The sequence below is a fragment of the Coregonus clupeaformis genome, chromosome 29 (genome assembly GCF_020615455.1).
Source record: "Coregonus clupeaformis isolate EN_2021a chromosome 29, ASM2061545v1, whole genome shotgun sequence".
In the NCBI taxonomy this organism is placed as follows: domain Eukaryota; kingdom Metazoa; phylum Chordata; class Actinopteri; order Salmoniformes; family Salmonidae; genus Coregonus; species Coregonus clupeaformis.
Genome location: NC_059220.1, coordinates 27,671,404 through 27,689,495, shown reverse-complemented (window position 1 = coordinate 27,689,495; position 18,092 = coordinate 27,671,404). Strand labels below are relative to the sequence as shown.

Genomic DNA, 18,092 nt, shown 5'->3' with positions numbered 1-18,092 from the left:
TCATGCAGTGCGACATCTCTTTCGCATAGAGTTGATCAGGATGTTGATTGTGGCCTGTGGAATGTTGTCCCACTCCTCTTCAATGGCTGTGCGAAGGTGCTGGATAATGGTGGGACCTGGAACACACATCGATCCAGAGCATCCCAAACATGCTCAATGGGTGACATGTCTGGTGAATATGCAGGCAATGGAAGAACTGGGACATTTTCAGCTTCCAGGAATTGAGTACAGATCCTTGCGACATGGGGCTGTGCATTATCATGCTGAGTGGCGCAGTGGTCTAAGGCACTGCATCACAGTGCTAGCTGTGCCACTAGAGATCCTGGTTCGAATCCAGGCTCTGTCGTAGCCGGCTGCGACCGGGAGACCCACGGGGCGGCGCACAATTGGCCCAGCGTCGTCCAGGGTAGGGGAGGGAATGGCCGGCAGGGATGTAGAGCATGGCGTTTGCAACGCCAGGGTTGTGGGTTCGTTTCCCACAGGGGGTATGAAAAAAATACAAAAAACATGTATGCACTCACTAACTGTAAGTCGCTCTGGATAAGAGCGTCTGCTAAATGACTAAAAATAAATAAAAAATAAAATACATGAGGTGATGGCGGCGGATGAATTGCACAACAATGGGCCTCAGGATCTCGTCACGGTATCTCTGTGCATTAAAATTGCCATCGATAAAAAGCAATTGTGTTCGTTGTCCGTAGCTTATGCCTGCCCATATCATAACCCCACCATCGGGCACTCTGTTCACAACATTGACATCAGCAAACCACTTGCCCACACAACGCCATCTGCCCGGTACAGTTGAAACTAGTATTCATCCAAGAAGTGCACACTTCTCCAGCGTGCCAGTGGCCATCGAAGGTGAGCATTTTCCCAAACTGCAGTCAGGTCAAGACCCTGGTGAGGACAAAGAGCACGCAAATGAGCTTCCCTGAGACGGTTTCTGACAGTTTGTACAGAAATTCTTTGGTTGTCCGGGTGGTTGGTCTCAAACGATCCCGCAGGTGAAGAAGCCTGATGTGGAGTTCCTGGGCTGGCGTGGTTACACGTGGTCTGCGGTTGTGGGGCCGGTTGGAATCTAAAAACGACATTGCAGGCGGCTTACGGTAGAGAAATTAACATTTAATTCTCTGGCAACAGTTCTGGTGGACATTCCTGCAGTCAGCATGCTAATTGCATGCTCTCTCAAAACTTGAGGCATCTGTGGCATTGTGTTGTGTGCCAAAACTGCACATTTTAGAGTGGCCTTTTATTGTCCCCAGCACAAGGTGCACCTGTGTAATGATCATGCCGTTTAATCAGCTTCTTGATATGCCACACCTGTCAGGTGGATGGATTATCTTGGCAAAGGAGAAATGCTCACTAACAGGGATGTAAACAAATTTGTGCACAAAATAAGAGAAGAAATATGCTTTTTGTGAGTATGGAACATTTCTGGGATCTTTTATTCGTTGATCTACAGTCTATATCGTTCTTATTTACAATTGTTGTTTGGAGCCTACCCTTTGAAGTCCAGCTTTACATCTAGGCTATATTAATATGCAACAATTTATTATTTAAATATTGAAAGTGTGTGGGCTACGGAGAGAAACAAAATGGTGCAGTTTCAGGCTGTGGCAGAAAGTGATGAGGGCCCTGGAGATGGGGGTGTGTGCTAGTGGGTCTGGGCAGGTGTCATGTAGTTGATGTTTGCATGGTGTTGTCGTTTGTATGTGTATGTTTTGAATAGTTTATAAAATATCAAATAAAAAAATAATAATATGCAAAGATTTACAAACAATATAGCTCTCCGCCCATCTTCCCTACCTTGGATCACTTGCCTCACCTGCCGGCCTACAGTATATCCGCTAATCTGTCCCCATGGGTCCGAGTTTCCCTGTTTTCTCCTGACTGATCACTGGTGACTCTCGTGGATTCTTTGCTGCTTCTCCGCTTAGCCCTCGCCTATCCAGCCCTACAGTGTCCTGGTGTCTCCTCCGCTGTTCCTTCGCCGACGACAAACTCCATTGATCTCCGGTGATTTTTCTCTTGCTGAGTCTCCGCCGTCCACAGATCCCCGGTGTCTCCTAGAGCTTTCTCCGCTGACTCGCCGCGGCCCAGCTGTACTGTTCTTCTGTGTTTCTCCGACTCCTCGTTGATACACCGGAGCGCTACGGGCCTTTCGCAACCCTGAGTCCCAGGCTTGAATACCTTCGCAGCGGGGCTACATCTCATTCCCTCCGTCTACAGCTGATCACTACGAGTGCTCGTAGTGCGCATTTGGCGCACGTATTTGGAGCGGTGGCATTTTACACACATTGTTTAAAGTTACTCTCTCTGCAATGTGTCGGGATTTTGGGCTTTTCCTCTTTTTATTTTTTTGTAATGTCTGTTAATGCCACATTGCATCCCGTCCCGCTACTCGGGCCAGTCCCTCTCCCTCCCCTAGGTGAAACATTGATGCGTTTCCCCTTCTCATCTAGAGATGTTATTTCATTCATGGTTACTCTGTTTGGGATATTCTCTGTTACCCCGATGTTTGCTTGCTAATGAAACAGTTTTGCCAAACGCTTTCTATTAAGCCCATCATGAACATCCTCCATGAACATCCTCTCATGCGCACGGCAGCCTGAGAGTGCCGATTATAGTCATGGCATTATCATATTACTGCTGATGGTTTCTGGTAATGTACATTCAAACCCTGACCCTGGCCCTGGCGTTTGAGTTAACAATTCTGTCATACCTGATGCTAATAGTGTGACTTTTGATGACTTCTGTAACCGCAAAAGCCTCGGATTTATGCATATGAACATTCGGAGTCTCCTCCCCAAACTTGATGAGCTGAAAACATTAGCGCACACGACCACCCCTAAAGTTCTGGCCATCTCCGAATCATGGCTCTGGAAATCTGTTAAACTGTTTTCATTCCTGGTTATAATATTTTCTGCCAGGACAGGTCCTCCAAGGGAGGAGGAGTTGCCATCTATTGTAAGGAGAGTCTGCAGTGCTCTGTCATTCTATGTAAGTCTGTGCCCAAACAGTTTGAGTTGCTGCTGTTAAACATCAAACTCTCAAAGTACTTCTCTCTCACTGTTGCCGTCTGTTCAAATCAAATGGTATTGGTCACATACACATATTTAGCAGATCTTATTGCGGGTGTAGTGAAATGCTTGTGTTCCTAGCTCCAACAGTGCAGTAGTATCTAACAATTCACAACAATACACACATCTAAAAATACAAGAAGGGAATTAAGAAATATATAAATATTAGGACGAGCAATCCCTTCTGTTGAGGACGCTTTGTCCCATTTTAAAACCTCTTTCCTCACAGTCCTTAATAAACATGCTCCGCTTAAGAAGGTTAGAACCAAAAACTGCTAGAGCCTCTGGTTTAGCACTGAACTGTCTGAGCTGATCCAGCGAAAACACCTGCTCTGGTGTAAAGCAAAGGCCTCCACGGACCCTTCTGATTGGCAACTCTTTAGGGAAGCAAGGAACAAGTGCACTCAATCAATCAGGGAAGCAAAAGCAGGATATTACAAAAGACAATTAGCTGCCTATGGTTCTGACCCTAAGTAGTTCTGGAACACTGAAAACAATGGAAAATGAAAATTGAACCTCTCAGCTGCCTTCTGCACTCAACTTTGAGAACACCATCACCTCCGATAAAGTCAGAATGGTTGAGAGTTTCAACAAGCACTTTGTCAGGGTTGGCCACACATTTGAATCTGCCATGCCCGCTGCGAGCCATGCTGCCCCCAGTAGAGTTCTCCCTCAGAGCACCCCCTATTTCCCCTTCCAACCTGTACAGAAGAACGAGGTCCTAAGGGAGTTGTGTAATCTGGACCCTAATAAAATCAGCTGGGCTCAATGATCTGGACCCCCGCTTTCTGAAGCTGTCTGCCTACATCATCTCAGCCCCCTTCACTTGCCTCTTCAACCTCACCTTGCAAACATCTGAAGTCCCACAGGATTGGAAAGCTGCTGCCGTCATACCACTCTTCAAAAGGGGGCAACAAGCTAGACCCCAACTGTTACAGACAAATCTCCATCTTGCCTTTCCAAAGTTTTTGAAAGTCTGGTCAACAAACAGTTAACCCGCCACCTTGAGACCCACAGTGTTCTTTCTTCAATGCAGTCTAGCTTCAGAACTGGCCATGGGTGTACCTCCGCATTACTGAAAGTTCTAAACAACATATCTACTTTTGACAACGAGCAGTATTGTGCGGTTGTTTTTATTGATCTGGCTAAAGCCTTTGATTTTGTTAACCACTGTATCCTGAAAACTATTTCTCTGACCGTGTACAATGTGTGAAATCCGAAGGCCTACAGTCTAAACCACTGGCTGTATTTATGGGAGTTCGACAAGGATCGATCTTGGGCTGACATTCTCTGAGTAGATTAACAATGTTGCGCATGCTGCTGGTGACTCCCTCATCCACCTTTATGCAGATGACACTATCCTGTAAAAAATTGGCCCCTCCTTGAACACCGTGCTGACCACCCTACAACATAGCTTTAACAACATCCAGCATGCCTTCTCTGACCTTCACCTACTCCTCAATACCAAAAAAAAACTAAATGTATACTCTTCAACCGGAACCTACCTTAACCTGCCTGCCCTCCTAACAATCTCAACCTGAATGGGTCAGAGATAGAGTATGTCGACACCTATAAATATCTTGGTATATGGCTGGACTGCTCACTCTCATTCCATCCCCACATCACCCACCTTCAGTCTAAAGTTAAATCCAGAATTGGTTTCCTGTACCGTAACAAAACCTCCTTCACCCACTCTGCCAAGAACACCCTTGTAAAAATGACCATCCTGTCAATCCTGGACTTTGGCGACGTAGTTTACAGGCTTGCCTCCAAAACCTCCCTCAAACTAGATACCACACTGCCATCTGCTTTGTTACCAGTGCCCCCATTCAACACTCATCACCGTGATCTTTACACCCTGGTCAACTGGCCCTCATTACATACACAATGGTACCAATCTATTTACAAATCCCTCATAGGCAAGTCCCCCCTTAGCTCGTCAGGGAATAAGGCTACTAGCCTACCTAGACGACCTACTGGTTCTCGCCCCGTCAGCAGAGCTGGCGTTCACTCACACGACACAGACAGTGATTCATCTCACGCGTCTGGGGGTCGCTGTGAATTGGAAAAAGAGCACACCCTGGCCCAGTCATCAGATTGTCTATCTGGGGATACAGATAGACAGTGTAACGATGAGGGCTCGCTTTCGGTCATGTCACTCTTGGGTCTCATGTCGTCGGCCCATTTCGTGGTTCCGCTGGGACTCCTGCGCATGCGCAGGATACAGCGATGGTTCGCCCAACTACGACTAGATCCAATGCGTCATCGTCGTCGGTTGGTGGTGGTTCCCCTCTCGCTCAGTGCAGAGCTGAACTATTGGAGAGACCCGTGTGTTCTCACGCACGGAGTCCCAATAGGCAAAGTGTCCTCCTTCATTCCAGTGTTTACAGGTGCTCTCTGACTAGATGGGGAGGGACATGTCAGACCCAAGCGATAGGAGGTGTGTGGCCTCTTTCAAGTCGTCACATCAACCTCTTCGAGTTGGAAACGGTTCTACTGGTTCTGACCCACTTCGCGTCTACCCTTCGGGGTAACGATGTGCTAGTCTGGTCAGACAACCAAACCACAGTAGCCCACATCAATCGCCAGGGAGGAGTCAGGTCTCCTGCACTCCACCGGGCGGCGGAGGAATTGTGGCTGTGGGCTCACGAGCACCTTTGCTCATTGAGAGCAGCACACATTCCAGGCTACTTGAACATAGGGGCAGACATCATGTCTCGAGGGGGTCCTCGAGACGATGAGTGGCGTCTGCACCCGAACATCGTTCTCCAGATTTGGGAACGGTTCGGGAGAGCCGAGATGGATCTATTCGCGTCACGCGTGAACGCGCATTGCCCTCTTTGGTTCTCTCTTCGAGCTCAAGGACGAACCGCCACTGGGGAGGGACGCATTTCTCCTGTATGCTTTCCCACCGCTGTCCTGCATTCTCCCACTGTTAGCCAGGGTGCGATCAGGCCGGCTGTCAATCATATTGGTGGCTCCCGATCACCCAGGGGCTCCATGGTTCGTGGAGATGATTCAGATGTTGATTGCGCCACCTTGGCCAATTCCACATCAACGGGACGCGTTGTCTCAGGCGGGAGGTGTGATAGGGCAATTGCCCATAATCGGCCAACCACTGAAGGCTTGGCTCCTGAGAGGGACAGGCTAGAGCGCCGTCGGTTATCTGATTCTGTAATCAGGACCATACAGGGTTCACGTGCCAGTTCCACTTCCAGGGTGTATGCCAGCAAATGGAACGTGTTTTCACAGTGGTGTGCCACAGAAAATATGGACCCCGTGTGCTGTCAGGTTGAGAGTGTTCTCTCGTTCCTACAATTTATTTGATAAGCAACGTTCACCCGCCACCATTAAGGTGTTTGCAGCGACGATTTCGGCTTGTCATGAGGGGTTTGGCACTGTCTTCAGCCACCCTCTGGTGAAAAGTTTCCTTTTAGGAACACGGAGGCTTAGGCCAATGCCTAGGGCCACGGTTCCTCAGTGGGATTTGGCTCTGGTACTCGAAGCGCTCTGTGAGTCGCCGTTCGAACCATTGAATCAAATTCCCCTCAAGATGCTGTCTTTAAAGACAGCACTGTTGCTCGCTTTGACTACTGCTAAGCGTGTCAGTGATTTGTGTGCTCTTTCGATGAGACCCGACTGCCTTGCGATTAATGGCGATTTGAGCAGAGCGGTGTTACGTCCTAACCCGGCATTTATGCCGAATGTTATTAAGAGCTCATATAGATCACAGACCGTGGAGCTATGGGCTTTCCCCCCCACCCCTCCCCATGGGGAGAGGAGAGAGGAAAGGCTCCATCGCCTGTGCCCAGTACGCGCTTTGGCGTGTTACGTTGAGCGCACAGCAGCGATTAGGTCATCGCCTCAGCTGTTTGTGTGTCACGGTGCGCGTTACGTGTGACGTGTTTTCTTTCTCCCCATTTTCCTTTGTAGTGTGTTTGTGTGTTCTGGGCATTAAAGGTGTGCTGAGTTGCGGTTGACGACGGTGGGCGTGGCTTCGGTCCCATGGAGACTGCCCATGGGTGTACATTCACACGTAGATAACCCATTGTTTTACACACTAGGTTAGCCGGGCGGGTGTCACCCCTGTATTTTTGGTAACAGGTAGGAAAGTGGGTTAGGGCTTAGAGTGTGTTAGGAAGGATTAGGTGTGTAGAAGAGGTACCTTTTTGTTTATTTTCATTACTTGGACCCCGTTCCCAAACATTCCCTTCTCTTACATTCCTTGGTTTGTTTGATTGGTTTTTGTTTTATTACTGTTTCTTAAATGGGTGTTGTATATTTATTTTTGCTTAATTACCTTACTAAACGTCCCCCGAGGGCTACCATTGAGTTCTGGTTGTTGTCTGGTTATTTCAGTTCATTACACCCCACATTTCTTTCCCATCCATCTAGTTTACCTTGTGTGCGCAGGCACGGGCATTTACGTCTCCTCCTCTGACGAACTACACCCGAGGGGAGAACGTAACAGTGCGGCTGCACTAGGTAGACCACTTTCGAAACAGCGTCTGTCTCATTGGCTTTGCGAAGGCATTGAGAGCAGCTTATGAGGCAGCGCAGCGACAATTGCCTCAGGGTATAAGGGCCCACTCCACTCGTGGAGTATCGGCTTCTACTGCCCTCTTCAGAGGAACAGGTGTAGAGGATATTTGTGCAGCGGCGTCATGGTCGTCACAGTCTCCATTTATCAGTTTATATCTCTTGGACATGTCTTCTAACTCGTTGGCTCGGTCTGTACTCAGCGTAGCTGATGGGAGGCCTTGAGCTAGGAGAAAGGAATGCAGGACTAAAGAGGTAGGTCTCTTTCAGGTCCGCTCCTTTTAGAGGAAGACATATGACATGACTCCTGACTGACATGTTCAGTACAGTAGAGGGAATGTTATTGATCTGCCCACCAGTATTACTGGGTTGGGGCGGAATATATATAATATGCCATTTGTTACATTACTATTGGACCGGTCATTAAATATTGACGGAATTGTGACGTCATCTATCTGCTGGTTCATATTAGTATGACTCATTCTGGTTATCTGCCCACTAGACATTGGCAATGCCATTGGACTAGGTGGGGTGGATTTGTACCGAGGACACAGTATATTGTGACAGTGTGTTACAGTACTGTGGGACTTGGTCGCAGCCATTGCTAGGCCCAACCTTTTCATTTAGGTGGGAAGTGTTGGGCTCGGCAGGGAGTACATTTTGGACCGTTGCACTCCGCCTTAAACCAATAGGAGCAGAGCTCCCCTATGGGGCGAAGCTCCACGATATAGAACGATAGTTACCAGAGTAGTAACTCCAGTTCTATGAGTGGAGCAGAGCCCCATAGGACTTAAGGCCCTGCCGACCCTCCAGTCTCGCTGAAGATAATTTCTCGGGAGGCTGATTGAGGGGAAGCGTCCCCTCTTATAGGGACGCCTGTACTCCTATTGGCTGCAGGTGTGTGCATAATTTTGTCTCAGGCAGTTCGCTGCCTAGGCAGCGGGGTAAACCAATAGGAGCAGGGCGCCGCTCCACTCATAGAACTGGAGTTACAACTCCGGTAACTATCGTTTTAAATGCTTTGAATGGGCACTTCCGATTTTTTATGTATTTCCCGGGACGCTGGGATAAATATGAATTATTCCTGGTATTGAAACTTGGTTGATTTTTTGGAAAATATTCATCCCTAGCCTGCACATACAGTGAGGGAAAAAAGTATTTGATCCCCTGCTGATTTTGAACGTTTGCCCACTGACAAAGACATGATCAGTCTATAATTTTAAATGGTAGGTTTATTTGAACAGTGAGAGACAGAATAACAACAAGAAAATCCAGAGAAACGCATGTCAAAAATGTTATAAATTGATTTGCATTTTAATGAGGGAAATAAGTATTTGACCCCTCTGCAAAACATGACTTAGTACTTGGTGGCAAAACCCTTGTTGGCAATCACAGAGGTCAGACGTTTCTTGTAGTTGGCCACCAGGTTTGCACACATCTCAGGAGGGATTTTGTCCCACTCCTCTTTGCAGATCTTCTCCAAGTCATTAAGGTTTCGAGGCTGACGTTTGAAAACTCGAACCTTCAGCTCCCTTCACAGATTTTCTATGGGATTAAGGTCTGGAGACTGGCTAGGCCACTCCAGGACCTTAATGTGCTTCTTCTTGAGCCACTCCTTTGTTGCCTTGGCCGTGTGTTTTGGGTCATTGTCATGCTGGAATACCCATCCACGACCCATTTTCAATGCCCTGGCTGAAATTAGCCCACCCAACTACCTCATCCCTATATTGTTATTTATTTTGCTCTTTGGCACCCCAGTAACTCTATATGCACATCTAGCATTCCAGTGTTAATACTAATTGTAATTATTTTGCACTATAGCCTATTTATTGCCTTACCTCCATAACTTGCTACATTTGCACACACTGTATATATATTTTCTGTTGTATTTTTTGACTTTATGTTTTTTACCCCATATGTAACTCTGTGTTGTTTTTATTGCACTGCTTTGCTTTATCTTGGCCAGGTCGCAGTTGTAAATGAGAACTTGTTCTCAACTGGCTTACCTGGTTAAATAAAGGTTAAATAAAATTTAATTTAAAAAAAAAAGGAGGTTCTCACCCAAGATTTGACGGTACATGGCCCCGTCCATCGTCCCTTTGATGCGGTGAAGTTGTCCTGTCCCCTTAGCAGAAAAACACCCCCAAACCATAAGGTTTCCACCTCCATGTTTGATGGTGGGGATGGTGTTCTTGGGGTCATAGGCAGCATTCCTCCTCCTCCAAACACGGCGAGTTGATGCCATAGAGCTCGATTTTGGTCTCATCTGACCACAACACTTTCACCCAGTTCTCCTCTGAATCATTCAGATGTTCATTGACAAACTTCAGACGGCCCTGTATATGTGCTTTCTTGAGCAGGGGGACCTTGCGTGCGCTGCAGGATTTCAGTCCTTCACGGCGTAGTGTGTTACCAATTGTTTTCTTGGTGACTATGGTCCCAGCTGCCTTGAGATCATTGACAAGATCCTCCCGTGTAGTTCTGGGCTGATTCCTCACAGTTCTCATGATCATTGCAACTCCGAGGTGAGATCTTGCATGGAGCCCCAGGCCGAGGGAGATTGACAGCTATTGTGTTTCTTCCATTTGTGAATAATCGTACCAACTGTTGTCACCTTCTCACCAAGCTGCTTGGCGATGGTCTTGTAGCCCATTCCAGCCTTGTGTAGGTCTACAATCTTGTCCCTGACATCCTTGGAGAGCTCTTTGGTCTTGGCCATGGTGGAGAGTATGGAATCTGATTGATTGATTGCTTCTGTGGACAGGTCTTTTATACAGGTAACAAGCTGAGATTAGGAGCACTCCCTTTAAGAGTATAAAAGACACATGGGAGCCAGAAATCTTTCTGAGAGGGGGTCAAATACTTATTTCCCTCATTAAAATGCAAATCAATTTATAACATTTTTGACATGCGTTTTCTGGATTTTGTTGTTGTTATTCTGTCTCTCACTGTTCAAATAAACCTACCATTAAAATTATAGACTGATCATTTCTTTGTCAGTGGGAAAACGTACAAAATCAGCAGGGGATCAAATACTTTTTTCCCTCACTGTATATGAAATATAGCCTATAGTAGCGACAGCTTAGCACAGGGCTAAATCTGACAGGTTATCTGATAGGAACACCCATTTCCCCCCTACATTTCCTACTAGCACTGACTTTGCTGATAGCTACTTTAAGGAAAAATTTACTTACTATGACTGAAATATGTGGTTGTCCCTCCTAGCTATCTTAAGATGAATTCACTAACTGTAAGTCGCTCTGAATAAGAGCGTCTGCTAAATTACTTAAATGTAAATGTGGGAACAGCTAACACATAGCGTTTGATCACGTGCAACTATGTCAGCGATTTTAATTGGCACATTTTTTGTCCAGGTTAAACTTAAACTTTTTATAATGTTTGCAAGTATGGCCCCATTGCTTTACTGGTGAGAACCAGATCAAGGTTTAGTAATAACCAAATGCATTCTCAACAGCTCATTCTCAATGCCAGCCTCATATTAAGTGTCTATTTATGGAATGCCTATGAATGGCATTGATGCTAAACAGCAGGAACATGAAGAGGAGTGACAAACTCCCACACCAACCATGTTTAGAGAAATCACCACCCCCTCACGTCAAGGACGCCTCCAGATATTACACAACTCTCTACCTATGCATTCTTGGAGAGAAATACCTTTTCACACCGGTTTGAGATGGAGAGGACAGTCGTTAGGATTTGAATGGTAAATTATTTTGAAGCATGCTAATGTCCATATTAGGCTTTCTTGGTACTTTTCTTGCATTCCAACAACAGCAAAATATAAGCAAATAACCCATGGTATTCTTCAATCATTAATGATTCTTGTTGCGTGTATGGCACTCTTCTGCCAGGGGGCCTAGCAACTCAGTCATGTCAGTGCTCTGAGTGAATCAATAGCGTGGCTCCTTGACTCGGCGTGATAATCCAATTCAAAGCTGCTTTAATCTAGAGCCAGGCTAACTTCGGCACTGACAGCAACTCAACTCAACTCAACTGCAACTCGTCAGCTTGTGTGGTAGCTCTTGATGCATGCAAGAGACAGAAATGGGCACTTACCGAAACTGGGGACATATGTCTCCGGGCTCAGCTTCCGGGAGAGGGACAAGCAGTCTTCACTGATGACCTGAGGAGATGGAATAAGAGGATAACTATGGTGACAATTATAATGTCACTGAAAGCCACAATACTGGGTCAAGTTTACATGTCAAACATAAACAACTACTTGAAAACATAGAGCCTACCATGGATCAACTGTAATTACATCCATTGGTATCAACAAAGGGATGTTGCAGCGATTTAGCTCAGACAACAAACTTTGTGCTCTGTGATTCTGTCAGTGTATAACCACAAACTTCAATGGCGTCTGTTCTACTTCAATGACGTGTACTACTCTCATTAAAATTTTACTATAAAAGGTGTAACCATGGCACATTTGCAAGCGTCACAGTAAAATTGATCTCTGAGGTTAAGAGAATGATGGGCGGTTTTCACCTCACTGCTCACCAAAGCTTCACTCAGACAGGGTGTTAAGATACAGTGGGGAGAACAAGTATTTGATACACTGCCGATTTTGCAGGTTTTCCTACTTACAAAGCATGTAGAGGTCTGTAATTTTTATCATAGGTACACTTCAACTGTGAGAGACGGAATCTAAAACAAAAATCCAGAAAATCACATTGTATGATTTTTAAATAAATAATTTGCATTGTATTGCATGACATAAGTATTTGATACATCAGAAAAGCAGAACTTAATATTTGGTACAGAAACCTTTGTTTGCAATTACAGAGATCATACGATTAATGTAGGTCTTGACCAGGTTTGCACACACTGCAGCAGGGATTTTGGCCCACTCCTCCATACAGACCTTCTCCAGATCCTTCAGGTTTCGGGGCTGTCGCTGGGCAATACGGACTTTCAGCTCCCTCCAAAGACCCACTCCAGGACCTTGAGATGCTTCTTACGGAGCCACTCCTTAGTTGCCCTGGCTGTGTGTGTCGGGTCGTTGTCATGCTGGAAGACCCAGCCACGACCCATCTTCAATGCTCTTACTGAGGGAAGGAGGTTGTTGGCCAAGATCTCGCGATACATGGCCCCATCCATCCATCCTCCCCTCAATACGGTGCAGTCGTCCTGTCCCCTTTGCAGAAAAGCATCCCCAAAGAATGATGTTTCCACCTCCATGCTTCACGGTTGGGATGGTGTTCTTGGTGTTGTACTCATCCTTCTTCTTCCTCCAAACACGGCGAGTGGAGTTTAGACCAAAAAGCTCTATTTTTGTCTCATCAGACCACATGACCTTCTCCCATTCCTCCTCTGGATCATCCAGATGGTCGTTGGCAAACTTCAGACGGGCCTGGACATGCGCTGGCTTGAGCAGGGGGACCTTGCGTGCGCTGCAGGATTTTAATCCATGACGGCGTAGTGTGTTTTCTAATGGTTTTCTTTGAGACTGTGGTCCCAGCTCTCTTCAGGTCATTGACCAGGTCCTGCTGTGTAGTTCTGATGCCCCACGAGGTGAGATCTTGCATGGAGCCCCAGACCGAGGGTGATTGACCGTCATCTTGAACTTCTTCCATTTTCTAATAATTGCGCCAACAGTTGTTGCCTTCTCACCAAGCTGCTTGCCTATTGTCCTGTAGCCCATCCCAGCCTTGTGCAGGTCTACAATTTTATCCCTGATGTCCTTACACAGCTCTCTGGTCTTGGCCATTGTGGAGAGGTTGGAGTCTTTTTTATTGAGTGTGTGGACAGGTGTCTTTTATACAGGTAACGAGTTCAAACAGGTGCAGTTAATACAGGTAATGAGTGGAGAACAGGAGGGCTTCTTAAATAAAAACTAACAGGTCTGTGAGCCGGAATTCTTACTGGTTGGTAGGTGATCAAATACTTATGTCATGCAATAAAATGCAAATTAATTACTTAAAAATCATACAATGTGATTTTCTGGATTTTTGTTTTAGATTCCGTCTCTCACAGTTGAAGTGTACATATGATAAAAATTACAGACCTCTACATGCTTTGTAAGTAGGAAAACCTGCAAAATCGGCAGTGTATCAAATACTTGTTCTCCCCACTGTATATCTCACATTAAAGGCTACTCACATTGCTGTCAGATTTAACGACTGGGACCTTAATCAACACTAGGGCAGTAAGCCTGCGTTTAGACAGGCAGCCCAATTCTGATATGTTTTTCACTAATTGGTCTTTTGACTAATAAAACAATCTGATAAAAAAAAAAAGATCAGGGCCCGGAATCCCAAAAGCATCTTAAGGCTAAGTTAATCGTTAGACCCTTTGCAGGAGCATTGTTAAATCTCCGAGCTGTTTCCCAAAACCATTGTTAATAAAGTTGCACTTGAAAACGCTTGTTATTTATAGAACAGCTAAGTGCATCATTAGATGCTTTTTTTTGCCTACTTTACACACAGAAGATCTCCGCCTAACATAGAATCAAGGTGTTTATTTGTCTGTCTGTGACTGCCGATAACTTCAGAACAAAGTTGACTACAAATACAAAGTTGCCAATGTCTTTGCAATTGTTACAAACTAGCGAAAGATAAAAAATATGCTTCAAATGAAAACCAAGATGACTGCATTAAAAGAAATAGGATTATAGGCTCCCAGACACCCTGGACCCACTCAAATTCGCATACCGCCCCAACAGATCACGCAATCTCTATTGCACCCCACACTGCTCTCTCCCACCTGGATAGGAGGAATACCTATGTGAGAATGTTGTTAATTGACTACAGCTCAGCGTTTAACACCAAGCTAGGGACCCTAGAACTGAACACCTCCATCTGCAACTTGATCCTGGATTTCCTGACAGGCCGTCCCCAGGTGATGATGGCAGGCAACAACACGTCCGCCACGCTAACCCTCAACACGGGGGCCCCCTCAGGGGTGCGTGCTTAGTCCCCTCCCGTACTCCGTTCACCCACGACTGTTTAGCCGCGCACGACTCCTATACCATCATTACGTTTGCTGACGAAACGACAGTTGTAGGCCTGATCACCAACGACGATGAGACAGCCTATAGGGAGGAGGTCAGTGACCTAGCAGTGTGGTGCCAGGACAACAACCTTTCCCCCAATGTCAGCAAGACAAAGGAGCTGATAGTGGACTACAGGAAACAGAGGGCCGAACACGCCCCCATCCACATCGACGGGGCTGTAGTGGAGCAGGTCAAGCGTTTAAAGTTCCTCTGTGTCCACATCAATAAGGAATTAATATGGTCCACACACACCAACACAGTCTGGATGAAGGCATGACAACGCCTCTTGCCCTCAGGAGGCTGAAAAGATTTGGCATGGGCACTCATATCCTCAAAAAGTTATACAACTGCACCATTGAGAGCATCTTGAATGGTTGCATCATTACTTGGTATAGCAACTGCTTGGCATCCGACCGCAATGCACTACAGAGGGGGTGCGTACGGCCCAGTAGATCACTGAGCTCTATGCCATACAGGACCTCTATACCAGGCGGTGTCAGAGGAAGACCCAAAAAATTGTCAAACACTCCAGCCACCCAAGTCATAGACTTCTCTCTGCTACCGCACGGCAAGCAGTACCGATGCACCACATCTGGAACCAACAGTTCCCTGAACAGCTTTTACCCCCAAGCCATGAGACTGCTAAATAGCTAGTTAAATAGTTAACCAATAACTACCCGGACTATCTGCATTGACCCTTTTTGCACTAACTCTTTTGACTCATCACATACGCTACTGTTACTGTTTATTATCTATCCTGCTGCCTAGTCACTTTATCCCTACCTATATGTAGATATCTACCTCAATTACCTCGTACCCCTGCACATCGACTGGTACTGGTACTCCGTGTATATAGCGAAGTTATCGTTACTCATTCTGTATTTACTCCTTGTGTTATAATTTTTCGATTATTTCAATTTCTCTCTGCGTTGTTGGGAAGAGCCCGTAAGTAAGTATTTCACTGTTAGTCTACACCAGTTAACATTTTATTTTTATTTGATGATGTGCCAAATCTGTGATTTAGTGCAGTATTATTGGGTAAGAATAGGCTAAGCCGCCTCAATATTTGCAGCCATAGGTTATAATATAGCTCTATGAGCTGATCTGTCATCAGTACTGTGAAATAATTCTGATGTTAAGATAATATTTGAATGGATAAAGATGATCCGAAAGCAGCGCTGCCTTTCTTTCGGTATTGATACATGCTACAATGACGCGGACGTTCTCTCGATGTGGTGCTTTGGGAAACGCATGTGACACAGTCGGCCGTTATAGGAACGATGTATCGTTAAAACACTCCAAAGCTTAAGATCCATCACTGTCGGGAAACCGGGCCCTGATGTGATTGATCAAAAGACCAATTAGTGGGAAAAATATCAGAATTGGGCTGCATGTGTGAACGCAGCCTAAGTGGTTGATGTTCCACAGTCGCATCGGGTCCTACGATATCTTCACATGCATTGCCAATTAAGTTTCAAGCCCCCTCTGAATACAAGTGTGTTGTGTGGCAAAGATGTTGCTGAGAGACGGGGACTACTATAAACATAAGGTTTCACTGGAAGGCTCTGAAATGACTTTGGTGCACAGAGCAAACCTCAAAAGGCCTCTGAACAAGTAGTTTAACTATTGTGATCAAATCATCAAATAAAATACAATTTTATTGGTCTCATAGCAGATGTTATTGCGGGTGTAGTGAAATGCTTGTAAAAATGAAATGGTCATTCTTGCAAATTTCAACGATTGAATAGTACCTGAATGCTCACCTTTTGCACTACGTGAAGCCAATAAGACGATTGAGATCTTGAGTCTGTTATCCCCAACCGTCTCTGTGACAGGGTGCCACTGCTGGGATCTCTCCCCTCTCTAAGCGCGCGCATAGCCTATACTTTTGTTGCGTCTTTGCGGCTACAGTTCAGTAGCCCATGTAGGCTACTTTATTATACAAAAAAAAGGGGAGATGGCCAGTGTTTCCCCACTACAAACAAACTTATGCCACTGTCTGACATTGACAGCTGGGTGTTTCAGTATCTGAGGGAATGAAACGAGGAGATTAGCAGATTGACTTCCCTGATGAGGTGATCTGGGAGTAAGCCCATTGTAGACAGCGGTTTCCCCGAGCAACAGAGAACGAGAAAGCTCTTTGGATTATCACTGTCATCAAGCAGCAGGTTCCCTGTAATATGAGGTGATTGTCTCCTCCAAGCACTCAAATCTGTAGTCTAGCCTACATGGTCTCATAGCAACCAAGGTGGATAAACTCACCTTTTCTGTCTAATGTGGATCATGCAATAGATATTCATCAAAACCCTCTATCAACGTACAGTAGGCCTACATTTTCCATAACTGACCTCAACTTGAAATTCCTGAGAATACAGCTCTGAGATGACAAACGCACAAATTGCAATGTCACACAGTAGTGATGGGGGGAAAAATACAATAGTTACATATCGCAAATATTATTTTTGGATGATATTATATCGATATTTGACTCAAGTATCGATTTGTAGAATAACAATAATAAATTAAAACTGTCTGTACCTGCGCCAAATGGCTGTATTTTTCATTCTATAGCTTGTTCTCCATCTTCTTTTCAAATAGTAAGCCAATATGTTTTCAGCATCTTTTTTTTTTTTATGTAGGTGAAAGACAAAACAGTACAGTTAAAGAAAATGGTGAACAGGTGAGGGTTTAGGTAGGCTGTCTGGCAGGTATTTGTAGATGAAGGTGCATAATTCGACTATATTAATGTTGTAGATAGACAATATAGTGAGTTTCTTAAACAGATGGCCAGATGGAGCCAAGCCGTTAGAGGTGGCTAGTCTTGCAAATGTATTCTGTGCGATGAGTAATTTGTGTAGGTAGAATGCATATGTACAGGCCCAGACAATATTGCAGTAAATTAGATATGGGTAAATTAAGGTGTAGTATAGTGTTAGGAAGCAAGCCATCTTTCTGATGATACCAACGGATTTCACCACTTTGCTGAAGACAAAGTGCTTATAATCTTTACAGGACAACTTTTCAACTAGAACACCTAGGAATCTAGAGGACGAAACCTGGTCCATTTCATTCCCACCAATTGAAATTCTGGCTCTTTTTTTTTTTAAACAATATTTCTTATTCTTACCAGTGAATACAATGATGTTAGATTATTATTATTTTTACATTTAAAGATAAACTTATTATCTGGAACCATTCATAAAATATGCCATGCCGAAGTTGGCTTCAATGATTAGTGAATTGATTCTTGCGTGATAAAATCAAGTTGGTATCATCAGCAAAAATAATTTGAAGTACGGTAGCAGACAAAGCAGCAAGGTCATGGAAATAGATTAGGAATAACAAAGGTCCAAGGATCGAACCCTGTGGAACGCCACAGGATATGTTGGCCCTGGTAGATGGACAAGCAATTGCATATACAAATTGTTCTCTATCATAAACATAATTAAATAGCC

At 45.2% G+C, this 18,092-nt stretch overlaps 1 protein-coding gene across 1 annotated transcript in view; it reads right to left on the bottom strand.

Annotated features, from left to right (window-relative positions):
* Nucleotides 1-18,092, bottom strand: part of LOC121544978 (TOG array regulator of axonemal microtubules protein 1) — a 44,954-nt gene that overhangs the window by 20,100 nt on the left and 6,762 nt on the right. The window contains exon 2 of the mRNA XM_041855271.2: nucleotides 11,697-11,763. Coding sequence (XP_041711205.2) covers nucleotides 11,697-11,763 — 67 coding nt within the window. The remainder of the gene's footprint in view (nucleotides 1-11,696; nucleotides 11,764-18,092) is intronic.